The following is a 13719-nucleotide window of genomic DNA, read 5'->3' on the forward strand; positions in this document are numbered from 1 at the left end:
AGTCTCAGCTACTTAGGAGGCTGAGGTGGGAGGATCGCTGGAACACAGGAGGTCAAAGCTGCAGTGAGTTGAGGTTGCATCACTGCACTCCAGCCCGGGCAACAGGCTTGAGACAGCAAGACCCTGTCTCAAATAATGTAGGGTGCTTAGGGGAGGTGTCATTGAGAAGTGACCTTTGACCAAAGACTTTGTAGAAGAGCGAGAGCTCCCCGTGATTTTTGGAGGAAGAGTTTGCAGCAGAAGGCACACTCAGAGCAAAGGCAGATATATAACTGGTGTGAAAAAAGAGAGGAGAAAATCAAAATGCAGAACCATGTGTACAAGAAGCCCTTTTGTGTTTAAAAAAAAAAAAAAAGAGAATAGAATCAATATTTGCATTTGCTTATATGTGCATAAACTCTGGACAGATGTATACAAAACTAAGAAGAGTGGATACCTGTGGGCAGGGAGGCAGGGCAGGTGGGAAGGATGAGTGGGAGCTGATTCACTGCATATGGTATTTTCTCGGGTTTTAAACTGAGTGAATACATCACGTGTTCAAATATTCTTTTTCTGTTACATGAAACATCAGAGGCCTATGTATCACTTGGGGAGTTATACTGCATAGTGAGGGCTGATGAGAGTTTAATTAAAGCAATAATCATGGCATTGGACAGTGGATTTGATGCAGGAGACTTCACAGAAAATGAAACCCAGGTCCCATCCATAGGCCAGCCCTCCTTTGAGCCAAGAGCTAACGACCAAGGCAGTGATGAGAGCAATACACGTGTACTGCCCCTTTAAGAGAGAGACCCCCTTCACCTCCTTAGCAAATCTCAGATAGGAGACACCCTGAGAAACAGGATTGATCCAGGCTAACATCATGGGCTTTAATTTTAACAGACCTGGCCAGGTGCGGTGGCTCACACCTGTAATCCCAACACTTTGGGAGGTCAAAGCTAGTGGATCACCTGAAGTCAGGAGTTTGAGACCAGTATGGCCAACATGGCAAAACCCCGTCTCTACTAAAAATACAAAAAAAAAAAATTAGCCAGATGTGGTGGCGGGCACCTATAATCCCAGCTACTCAGGAGGCTGAGGCAAGAGAATCACTTGAACCTAGGAGGTGGAGGTTGCAGTGAACCAAGATCATGCCACTGCACTCCAGTCTGGGCAACAAAGTGAGACTCCATCTCAAAAAAGTAATTAATTAATTAATTATGCCGGGCACAGTGGCTCATGCCTGTAATTCCAGCCTGGGCAACAGAGCAACACTCTGTCTCAAAAACAAACAAAACAAAACAGAAAAAGACAGTTGACCCATTCTGCCACTGGGAGAAAGTCATTTGTAAAAACCAGCCAGTGACAATTTCACCTGCCCAGGTATTCCCCCGAGACCATCTTCCTTCTTCTTTTATTGAACCAATGTTTACTCTTTTCAGGTTTCTGAACTTCTTTTTTATTATTTATTTTTATTATTTATTATTATTATTAGTTTTGAGACAGAGTCTCTCTCTGTCGCCCAGGTTGGAGTAGAGTGGTGCGATCTTGGCTTACTGCAACCTCTGCCTCCTGGGTTCCAGCAATTCTCATGCCTCAGCCTCCTGAGTAGCTGGGACGATAGGCAGGCACCATCACGCCCAGCTAATCTTTGGTATTTTTTGTAGAGATAGAGTTTTGCTATGTTGGCCAGGCTAGTCTCAAACTCCTGACTTCAAGTGATCCACCCACCTCGGCCTCCCACACTGCTGGGATTACAGGCATGAGCCACCACGCTCAGACAGATTTCTGAACTTCTGACCTACAGCTCTCTGATCCGGTTTCCGCTATCTAATCCTACTCTCATCTATTTCTATTTCGTTGACCTGTTGGAACTTCTTTTTCTGGTTTCATCTAACAACAGTGGTGATGATGACAATGACAATAATCATGACCGCTCTCTTTGCTAAAGAGCTGCTAGACACCTGAAAAGCAAGCACAGTTATCATCCCCATTTTACAGATGAGAGAGCTGAGCCTGGAAAGGTTAAGGAACTCATACAAGATCACAAAGAGCTGGTGGGGGGATTCACACCTAAGTCTGTCTGCACTTTCAATTGCTCCATTCATTCATTGTACCGCACCTATTGGATGCTCTCAATTCCGGGAACCCACCCCCAGCTGCATTTCTGTGCAGACATCTGCTCCCTGGTCACCGTGCTCCACCATGACAGCTCTCCCTCCTCCTTTCTCACATCAAGGAAGGGAAAATTTGTACGATTATTGTGGAAAAAGCAAGGAAAGATAAAGTGGCTAGATGACAGATGCCGTAACAGATGGCTGACGTAGCTAACCATAACCCCTCCTCCTCACATATTCAGATTGCATTTTCTTTCCTCTTAGCTCACTTTTTCCCCCACAGCTGAGATGTTACTTATTAAGAACCACTTAACCGGGCACAGTGGCTCACACCGGTAATCTCAGTACTTTGGGAGGCCGAGGCGGGCGGATCACGAGGTCAGATCGAGACCATCCTGGCTAACACGGTGAAACTAAAAACCGTCTCTACCAAAAATACAAAAAATTAGCTGGGCGTGGTGGCAGGAGCCTGTAGTACCAGCTACTCGGGAGGCTGAGGCAGGAGAATGGCTGAACCCGGGAGGCGGAGCTTGCAGTGAGCCGAGATTGCACCACTGCACTCCAGCCTGGGTGACAGAGCGAGACTCCATCTCAAAAAAGAAAAGAAAAGAAAGGAAAAAGAAAAGAAAAGAAATTAGGAAAGGAGAGGAGAGGAGAGGAAACGGGAAAGGAGAGGACAGGAGAGGGGAGGGGAGGGGAAGGGAGGGAGGGGACCCCTCCGTTGGATGGCCAGCTTGTGATCAGAGCTTTTTTGAATTCTGACTGGCTGAATGCGTTGTGTCCAGTGGGCATGGGTACCTGTCCTTGAAACGTGTTCACTAAGCCCGGTTTATCTCACTGCTAATGCAGTTAGGTCATTAACAAAAACTGCATATTTCACACTGTCCTGGAGCATACTGATGCCTTCAGGCAACTGTCTCTGACAAGGTTCAGTCCCATGGATTCTGCAGATGAAATGCCGCCCCAGGTGACATCTCTCTCCTCACCAAAATGTGCTGTGAAATCTAAAATAATTACTGGGGCTGTGGTATGGGGTTTGCAGCAAGTCTTACCTCACTACACTCTTCTCATTAAGGGTTCTTTAATGATTTAGTGAGGATTCATTTAGTTGTTTGTGTGGAAAAAATAGTTTAAGGATAAAAAGGCTCTTTTTTTCTGGGCCTATAATCCCAGCACTTTGGGAGGTTGAGGCAGGAGGGTTGTTTGACATCAGGAGTTGGAGACCAGCCTGAGCAACATAGTGAGAGTCCGTCTCTACAAGAAAATAAAAATAAACATAAAATGTAGCCAAGCGTGGTGACATAGCTACTTGGGGGGCTGAGGCAGGAGGACTGTTTGAAGCCAAGGGTTCAAGACCAGCCTCCTCAATACAGCAATATAGCAAGACCCCATCTCTAAATAAAAATTTTACAAATTAGCTCAGTGTGGTGATTCATGCCTATTGTCCCAGCTACTTGAAAGACTGAGGCGGGAGGATCATTTGAGCCCAGGACTTTGAGGCTGCAGTGAGCTATGATCACATCATTGCATTTCAGCCTGGGCAACAGAGTAAGACCCCATCTCTTAAAAAAAAAAAAAGGCATTTTTAAAATCTTACATGATGGGGAGTCCAGAAGTGGTTAATGGCAATGGAAACAACTAATATTTATGAAGCAGTTACTATGTGTCATATTCTAACTATTCTAAGTACTTTCACTTCTCTAATTTTCAAAACTGCACTGATATTATGCTCATTTCATAGATGAGGAAACAGACGCCAAGAGAGGTGAAGCTGCTTGCCCAAGGTCAGATAGGCGGGAAGTGGGGAGGTAGGATTTGAACCCAGACTGCCTGTCTCTGATACTACATCATCACACATTGTCTTTCTCTCCATTTCCTGGTTTTCTTTTCTCTGTGATGACTTGGTTTCAAAGAGGCCATCCCATATGATGGCAGAGATGCAGCCAGGCTCTACACCTTGTTCACAGTTAGCAATTGCAAAGGAGGCACCAGGAGTTAGGAAACCTCTTTCCTTTTCTTTTCTTTTCTTTTTTTTTTTGAGACAGAGTCTCATTCTATCACCCAGGCTGGAGTGCAGTGGTACGATCTTGGCTCATTGCAACCTCCACCTCCTGGGTTCAAGTGATTCTCCTGTCTCAGCCTCCCAAGTAGCTGGGATTACAAGCATACACCAATGCACCCAGCTAATTTTTGTATTTTTTATAGAGATGGGGTTTCACCATGTTGACCAGGCTGGTTTCGAACTCCCAGCCCCAAGCAATCCTCCTGCTTCAGCCTCCCAAAGTGCTGGGATTACAGACGTGAGCCACTGCACCTGGCCTCCTTTGCCTTTTTAAGGAAGAAATTCCATGGAGAGATGTGGTTGGATTGCCTTGGGGACATGCTTTTCCTTAATGGATCATGGTAGCCAGAGAGGTGGAATAATTCTGTGGAGGACTTTAACTGGCCAGGCATAACCCCTGGATAAAAGAGTAGGGAGGGAATGGGGTGGGTGTCTTAGCTACCTGAATTAGACCACAGGGACTAAGCATAGGAAAGAGATGTTTCTTCAAATACAAGCGTGGCAAACCAAGATCCTAAGTCTCCTACACCTACCAAGAGGCTAAACACACCCTTTTTGCCTTAAGAGAAAGCCTTTTAATACAGTCCATTCTCACACTGCTGATAAAGACATACCCGAGACTGGGTAATTTATAAAGAGGGTGAATGGACTCACAGTTCCACACGGCTGGGGAGGCCTCACAATCATGGCAGAAGGCAAGAAGGAGCAAGTCACGTCTTACATGGACGGCAGCAGGCAAAGACAGAATGAGGGCCAAGTGAAAGGGGTTTCCCCTTATAAAACCATCAGATCTCATGAGACACATTCACTACCATGAGAACAGTATAGAGGGAAACTGCCCCCATGATTCAATTATCTCCCACTGGCTCCCTCCCACAGCATGTGGAATTATAGGAGCTACAATTCAAGATGAGATTTGGGTGGGGACACAGCCAGACCTTATCAGCATTCCCAGTTTCCAACCCCCTTGATCTTTTCCAGGTGATTGTCCAGCGGACTCTGGCTGCCAAGAACCTGTCCCATGCCAAAGGAGGTGCTCTGATGGCTGCGTACCTGAAGGTGCTGCCCCTCTTCATAATGGTGTTCCCTGGGATGGTTAGCCGCATCCTCTTCCCAGGTGAGAACACAGCTAGGAGAAGAGGTCATCGGTATGTGAGTCTCAGACCATGTGAATTATTCTAAACATATTATTAGAAGCCTCAAGAGAATGTAACTACAGTCCTTTCTCTCTTTTTCTAAGACAGAGTCTCATTCTGTCATTCAGGTTGGAGTGTAGTGATGCAGTCATAGCTCACTGTAACCTTGAACTACTGGGCTCAAGCAATCCTCCCACCTCAGTCTCCTGAGTGGCTGGGGCTACAGGCATGCACCACGATGCCTGGCTAATGTTTTTTAAAAAATAGAGATGTGGTCTTGCTATGTTGCCAAGGCTGGTCTTGAACTCCTGGCCTCAAGCTATCCTCCTGCCTTGGCCTCTCAAAGTGCTGAGATTGCAGGTGTGAGCCAACAAACCCAGTCCTTTTTTTTTTTTTTTTAGCTTTTTTTTTTTTAAAGACAGGGTCTCACTTTGTCACCCAGGCTGGAGTACAGTGACATGATCATCGCTCACTGCAGCCTCAGACTCCTGGGCTGAAGGGATCCTTGGGAGCCGCAGCCTCCCAAGTAGCTGAGACTACAGGCATGCACTACCATACCTGGCTATTTTTTTAAGTTTTTGTAAAGACAGGGTCACACTATGTTACCTAGGCTGATCTCAAACTCCTGGCCTCGAGCGATCCTCCTGTCTTGACCTCCCTAAATTCTGGGATTACAGGCATGAGCCACGATGCCTGGCCATAGGGTCATTTCCTAGTGATGAGACTGAGGCATTTCTATCTAGGCATCTAGTGACTCTATGCTGTTTCTCAACATTGGTTCAATGGGCAGGTCCTATAGGTATCCCAGGCCAAACTGAGTGGAGACTCAACTGGGATCTTGCCTCAACTATATTTTATTGAAACCACCAACTAAGCTAAGGTCTTGTGGTTCCAGAGCAGTTCTCTGAAGTCTCATGTGAAAGTTTCTCTCTTACTTTAGTGTTTGAGCTTAGTCGTTGGGTTGGGTAACTTTGGCCCAGTGAAATCCTTTTTGGGGTACTTTTTTTTTTTTTGCTGGAGTGCAGTGGTGTGATCTCAGCTCACTGCAACCTCTGCCTCTTGGGTTCAAGTGACTCTCAAGCCTCAGCCTCCCAAGTAGTTGGGACTACAGGCATGCACCACCATGCCCGGCTAACTTTTGTATTTTTAGCAGAGATGGGATTTCACCATGTTGGCCAGGATGGTCTCGATCGCTTGACCTCATGATCCTCCCCCTTTGGCCTCCCAAAGTGCTGGGATGACAGGCGTGAGCCACCGTGCCCGGCCTGGTGTACTTTTCTTTTTTTTAGATGGGTCTCACTCTGTCACCACTGGAGTTCAGCGGCATGATTACAGCTCACTGCAGCCTGGAGCCTGGAGCTCCCAGGCTCAAAAAGTTCTCCCACCTCAGTCCCCTGAGTAGCTGGGACTACAGGCGCCCACCACCATGCCCAGCTAATTTTTGTAATTTTTGTAGCCATGGGGGTCTCAGTATGTTGCCCAGGCTGGTCTTGAACTCCTGGGCTCAAGCAATCCACCCACCTCAGCCTCCCAAAGTGCTGGGATTACGGTGTGAGCCATTGTGCCCAGCCTGGTGTACTTTTCTTAACAAATCTCATGGGATATCGAGGCCTCTAGAGTATTTGCCTTAGTTTTTTTCTTAATGTGGTAAGGGAATAGGTTTATACTATGGGGACAAATGATAGTGAGGAGGGGCAATGTCACCAGAAGACACTGTGGTGTCAGAAACTGGTGATCTATACAGAAAGAAGTTCACCAAGGATGTTATTAAAGGGGATAGAAAGCAGAAAGTTTCCTCCCCTGTGCCTTATCTTACATGTTACACAGAAGCTAAGAAAGGGTAGGATGAAGTGGTTTGTGGTTGGCTCAGAAACTTAGTCAAAATAATTTAGGACCCTTAAGAAGTAGGAGAAAAGAGTTGGGGAAGGCAAATGGGGGCACTGTCCATGGTGCTAGACCTTGAACCCTTGTGTTCCTCCAGCCCAGGTGGGATGAGGAACCCACAAATAGTCCCTAGTCTTGCTTCCAGGAAAGGGCAAAAGGCTTGGGAAAACCCAGAGGGAGTTAAGAACTGGGATCTGGGTTTTGCGGTGACTTGGAAAACATACAGCTGTTCAGCAAGTCTTGACATAGAAACACAGAAACGGCTTCAGGCCAGGCGCAGTGGCTCACGCCTGTAATCCCAGCACTTTGGCAGGCTGAGGCAGGAGGATCTCTTGAGGCCAGGAGTTCCAGACCATCCTGGGTAACAATACCAGATCCCCTCTCTACCAAAAACAATTTTTAAAAATTAGCCAAGTGTGGTGGTGCCCACCTGTGGTTCCAGCTACTTGGGAAACTGAGGCAGGAGAATTGCTTAAGGCCAGGAGGTTGAGGCTGCAGTAAGCTATTATTACACCACTGCATTCTAGCCTGGACAACATAGCAAGACCCTATCTCTAAAAACAAAAAAAAAGAAAAGAATATGTCTTCAAACAACCCACATTCATTGTGCACTTGCTAAGGGCCAGTCCCTATGAAAAGAGTTTCAGAGTGTAGTGTGGCTATGAATATGGATTCTGATCTGGAAGGCCCAGGCCTGAATTTGCTCTGCCGCTTATGAGGTGTTTGACCTTGCATAAGGCATTTAATGTCTCTTTGTTTCTGTTTCCTCACTTGTAAAATGGGGGTAATATTTTACAAGGCTTAAAGCAGTTACTGGCATAGAGGTACACAGTAACCTCTATCCAAGTGTTTACTATTATTATTTTATACATGTATTACCTCATTTCTTCCCCAAAACAACTTTATATGGTAGGTACTATTATTCTTTTCATCTTACAGATGAGGAAATTGAAGCTTAGAGAAATTAATTCATTTGGCCAGGTGTGATGGCTCACACCTATAATCCCAGAACTTTGGGAGGCCACGACAGGCAGATCGCTTGAGCTCAGCAGTTTGAGACCAGCCTGGGCAACGTGATGAAACCCCATATCTACAAAAAATACGAAAATTAGCCAGGCATGGTGGCATGTGCTTATAGTCCCGGCAACTTGGGAGGCTGAGGTGGGAGGATCGCTTGAGCTGAGGAGGTCGAGGCTGCAGTGAACCATGATCACTGCACTCTAGCCTGGGTGACAAAGTGAGACCTTGTTTCAAAAAAAATCATTCATTCACTCATTTATTTATTCTTCCATGAATTCAACAAATATTTTGAGGCCAATTATCTTCCAAGTGTTACTCTAGAAGACTCTGGGGGCCTATAAGTGAACAAGACTACAGGATCCTTGCTGTAGAGAGACTTACATCCTAGTGGTGGAGGACAAAGACAGAAATAAGTAAACAAAAAAGACCAGGTGCAGTGGCTCACACCTATAATCCCAGCTCTTTGGGAGGCCAAGGCAGGAAGATTGCTTGAGCCCAGAAGTTTGAGACCAGCCTGGGTAACATGGCAAGACCCCATCTCTAGAAAAAAAAAATACACACACACACACACACACACACACACACACACACACACACACACACACACACAGTAGTCCCAGCTACTCAGGAGGCTGAAGTGGGAGAATCACTTGAGCCTGGGAGGTTGAGGCTGCAGTGAGCTGTGTTCAAGCCACTGCATTCCAGACTGGGTGACAAAGTGAGACTGTGTCTCAAAAAAGAGTAAAAAAATAAATAATCTGGCCGGGCGCGGTGGCTCAAGCCTGTAATCCCAGCACTTTGGGAGGCCGAGACGGGCGGATCACGAGGTCAGGAGATCGAGACCATCCTGGCTAACACGATGAAACCCCGTCTCTACTAAAAAAATACAAAAACTAGCCGGGTGAGGTGGTAGGCACCTGTAGTCCCAGCTACACGGGAGGCTGAGGCAGGAGAATGGCGTAAACCCGGGAGGCGGAGCTTGCAGTGAGCTGAGATCCGGCCACTGCACTCCAGTCCGGGTGACAGAGCGAGACTCCGCCTCAAAAAAAAAAAAAATAAATAAATAAATAAATAATTTTTGACTGTGCTAAATTCCAGGAGGAGGATGCACAAGGAGATATCAAAAAGAATGTCAGACCAGAGCTACTTCTGACAGGGTTTCCCAGGAAGTCCTTTCTGAGGAGGCAACAGCTGACCCATGCAATGGTTTGAAAGTACACCATAGAGCCAATCAGATTAATAATGGATTGGATGAAAGGGTTAAGGGGGAAAAAAAAGGAATCCAGGATCACTCCTAAGCTAAGTGCCTTTCTGGGAGTTACTGAGCTAGTGCCAGATGAGCCTGGATTTGAACCCAGATGTAGCTGACTCCAAAACTTGACTCTTACTCATGCAAATTATGTCTGAAGACCTGGATTGATATATGGAAGATCAATAACAAGACCTTGACCATCTGTCTTAACAGCCAATCAGCCAATCAATTTTTTTTTTTGAGACAGAGTTTTGCTCATGTTGCCAGGCTGGAGTGCAATGGCACGATCTCCACTCACTCACTGCAACCTCTGCCTCCCGGGTTCAAGCGATTCTCCTGCCTCAGCCTCCTGAGTAGCTGGGATTACAGGCATGCGCCACACTCCTAGTTAATTTCATATTTTTAGTAGAGATAGGGTTTCCCCATGTTCATCAGGCTGGTCTCAAACTCTTGACCTCAGGTGATCCACCCAACTCCGCCTCCCAAAGTGTTGGAATTACAGGCGTGAGCCACCACATCCAGCCAACAGTCATTATTAAATGAGACACAACACCATGTTCCGTGAACCTACGACTTTGTAATGTAGGAGATGAGTCTCGTACTCATGGAAAAATAACATAAACTATATATTGAAATACTCTATCATATGGTACAAGCAAGAGGTGCAAAACAAATTTTAGAGAGTAAGGCGAGTTAGAGAGAGTGAGGTGGGCATGGTGTATTTGAAGTCCCTCTCCCTTCTCTGGAGGCCCAGACCAGTGCTTTTCAAAGTGTGGTCCCCAGTTCAGCAGTGACTCCTGAGAACTTGTTAGAAGCGCCAACTTTCAGTCCCCATTCAAAACCTTCTGAATCAGAATCCCTGGAGGGACGTCTGTTTTTTTTTTTTTTTTCTCATTATTTTTAACTTTTAATGTTTTTAACTAATTATTTTAATACAAATTGTACATACTTATAAGGTACAGTGTGATATTCTGATACATTATACAAGGTGTAATGACCACATCAGTGTAATTAGCTTATCTATCACCTCAAATATTTATCATTTCTTTGTGTTGGGGGCAATCAAAATCCACTCTCAACTACTTTAAAATGTACAATAAATCGTTGTGAATTATAGTCACCCTATAGAGCTATAGAACACTAAACATTATTCCTCTTTTCTAGCTGTACTTTTCTATCCATTAACCAACCTTTGGCTACCCTCCTCCCCACTACCCTTCCCAGCCTCTAGAAACCACTATCCTACTGTCTACTTCCATGAACTCAACTTTTTAAGCTTCCACATATGAGTGAGAGTATGCAGTATTTATCTTTCTGTGCCTGGCTTATTTCACTTAACATAATATTCTCCAAGTTTATCCATGTTGCCATGAATGAACATGAAAAAGAATTTCATTCCTTTTTATGGCTAAATAGTAGTCCACTGTGTATATGTACCACATTTTCTTTACCCATTCATCTGCTGACAGACACTTAGGTTGATTCCATAGGTTGGCTATTGTGAATAGCGTTGCAATAAATGGGATGCAGGTATCCATTTGCTATACTGATTCCAATTGCTTTGGATATGTATTAGTCCATTTTCACACTGCTATAAAGATATTACCTGAGACTGGGTAATTTAAAAAGGAAAGAGGTTTAATTGACTGACAGTTGCTTATGGTTGGAGAGGCCTCAGGCAACTTACAGTCACGGTGGAAGGCAAAGGGGAAGCAAGGACCTTCTTCACATGGCGGCAGGTGAGAGAAGTCCAAACTCAGAAAATCACAGATGTTTATAAAACCGTGAGATCTCCTGAGAACGCACTCACTATCATGAGTACACGTGGGGGAACCGCCCCCATGATCCAATCACCTCCCTCCCTCGACATGTGGGGATTACAGTTCCCGCCCTTGACGTGTGGAGATCACAATTGGAGATGAGATTTGGGTGGGGACACAGAGCCAAACCATATCAGGATATATGCCCAGTAGTAAAACTGCTGGATCATATGGTAGTTCTTAGCTTTTTGAGGAACCTCCACACAGTTTTCCATACTAGCTGTAGTAATTTACATCTCCACCAACAATGTATAAGGGTTCCCCCCCTTCTTCACATCTTCACCAGCATTTATTACGTTTTGTCTTTTTGATGATCCCCGTTCTAACTAGGGTGAGATGATACCTCATGAGGTTTTGATTTGCATTTCCTTGATGGTTAGTGATGTTGACCACTGTTTCATTTGTCTGTGCCAGCCACCTGTTTTTTTTTTTTTTTTTTTTTGAGACGGAGTCTCGCTCTGTCGCCCAGGCTGGAGTTCAGTGGCGCGATCTCGGCTCACTACAAGCTCCGCCTCCCGGGTTCCCGCCATTCTCCTGCCTCAGCCTCCCAAGTAGCTGGGACTACAGGCGCCCGCCACCTCGCCCGGCTAATTTTTTGTATTTTTAGTAGAGACGGGGTTTCACCATGTTAGCCAGGATGGTCTCGATCTCCTGACCTCGTGATCCGCCCGTCTCGGCCTCCCAAAGTGCTGGGATTACAGGCTTGAGCCACCGCGCCCGGCCCAGCCACCTGTTTTTTAACAAGTCCACTAGAAGGTTGAGAACCCCAGGTCTAAAGTGCCAGTTTCAGGACAAAGCACTTGGCCTCCCTATTTGCACTTCTGTCTCCACCACGACTCCACCCGCTCCCTCCTAAACCTTCAACTGAGTCCACAGCGGCATAAAAGTATTTTCTGATCCTGAGTTCTTGTGAGCCTGGAAAAAAACCCTCTTCCGCTAAACCCATCTGAGAAGTGGCACATATTTTTATTTTTTATTTTTTTCATTAAACTTTAAGTTCTGGGATACATGTGCAGAATGTGCAGGTTTGTTACATAGGTGTACATGTGCCATGGTGGTTTGCTGCACCATCAACCCGTCATCTAGGTTTTAAGCCCCGCATGCATTAGGTATTTGTCCTAATGCTCTCCCTCCCTTTCCTCCCAACCCCCAGACAGACCCCAGTGTGTGATGTTCCCCTCGCTGTGTCCACGTGTTCTCACTGTTTTACTCACACTTATGAGTGAGAACACGCGGTGTTTGGTTTTCTGTTCCTGTGTTAGTTTGCTGGGAATGATGGTTTCCAGCTTCATCCATGAGAAATGGCACATATTTTTAAAGAAACTACATGGAAATTAAGACAGAAGCAAAACAACCCTCAAAACACAATCCCAGCACTTTGGGAAGCCAAGGCGGGAGGAACGCTTGAGGCCAGGAGGTCAAGGCCAGCCTGGGCAACATGATGAAACCCCGTCTCTACTAAAAATACGAAACAAAACAAAACTAAACTAAACCTGGGTGTGGTGGCACGCCTGTAATACCAGCTACAGGCTGGGAGGCTGAGGCAGGAGAATCACTTGAACCCAGAGGTGGAAGTTGCAGTGAGCTGAGACTGTGTGACTGCACTCCAGTCTGGGTAACAGTGAGATTTCATCTCAAGAAAAAATAAAAATAAAAATAAAAATTAATTAATTTTAAAAAAGAAAAAGAAATTAGCTGGGTGTGATGGTACCTGCCTGTAATTCCAGCTACTTGGGAGGCTGGAGCCTGGGAGGCTGGGGTTGCAGTGAGCCAAGATCGCACCACTGAACTCCAGCCTGGGTGACAGAGGTGACCCTGTCTCAAAAACACACGCACGCACCCACACCCACCTACTCACACACACACACACAGAGTTTAGAAATGCGGTATTTACAAAGCCAATCTTCTCTACCTGAGCTTTGAAATATACTAAGGGTTTGCCTCCTGGTCATAATACTTACTAGCAATATAATTTGGAGAAACTAACCTCTGGGCCTCAGTCTATCTGTCTTTGAAATAGGAGTAATAACAGTATCTTCCCCATAGAGTTGTAAAAATTAAATGAGGTATATGTACAAAGCTTACTGAAGCTCCTGAGTCATAGTAAACCTTCAGTTAATGTTGGGTTTGTGGAAGAAGAAGGTTTTGTGCTATGTTTGGATTTAACTGGGCTAGAGGCATCTTATTTCAGGCATCAGAGGGTGTAAAGCATTCTGACAAGACAATCTACTCCATATAGGAAATGATTCATTTGCCCAGGACAGGGGAGCAGCTGTTACTGAACAGTGAGTTAATGATCATGGGCAGATCACTTGAGGTCAGGAGTTCAAGACCAGCCTGGCCAACATGGCAAAAACCCATCTCTACTGAAAATACAAAAATTAGCTGGGCGTGGTGGTGGGTGTCTGTAATCCCAGCTTCTCAGGAGGCTGAGGCAGGAGAATCACTT

At 45.6% G+C, this 13719-nt stretch overlaps 1 protein-coding gene across 4 annotated transcripts in view; it reads left to right on the forward strand.

The window, feature by feature from the left end:
- Positions 1-13719, forward strand: part of SLC5A11 (solute carrier family 5 (sodium/inositol cotransporter), member 11) — a 74299-nt gene that overhangs the window by 55292 nt on the left and 5288 nt on the right. For all 4 annotated transcript variants that reach the window (XM_011954615.1, XM_011954618.1, XM_011954617.1 and 1 more), the window contains one exon: positions 5140-5275. In XM_011954615.1, coding sequence (XP_011810005.1) covers positions 5140-5275 — 136 coding nt within the window. The remainder of the gene's footprint in view (positions 1-5139; positions 5276-13719) is intronic.

The sequence above is a fragment of the Colobus angolensis genome, unplaced genomic scaffold (genome assembly GCF_000951035.1).
Source record: "Colobus angolensis palliatus isolate OR3802 unplaced genomic scaffold, Cang.pa_1.0 Scaffold387, whole genome shotgun sequence".
Taxonomy (NCBI): Eukaryota; Metazoa; Chordata; class Mammalia; order Primates; family Cercopithecidae; genus Colobus; species Colobus angolensis.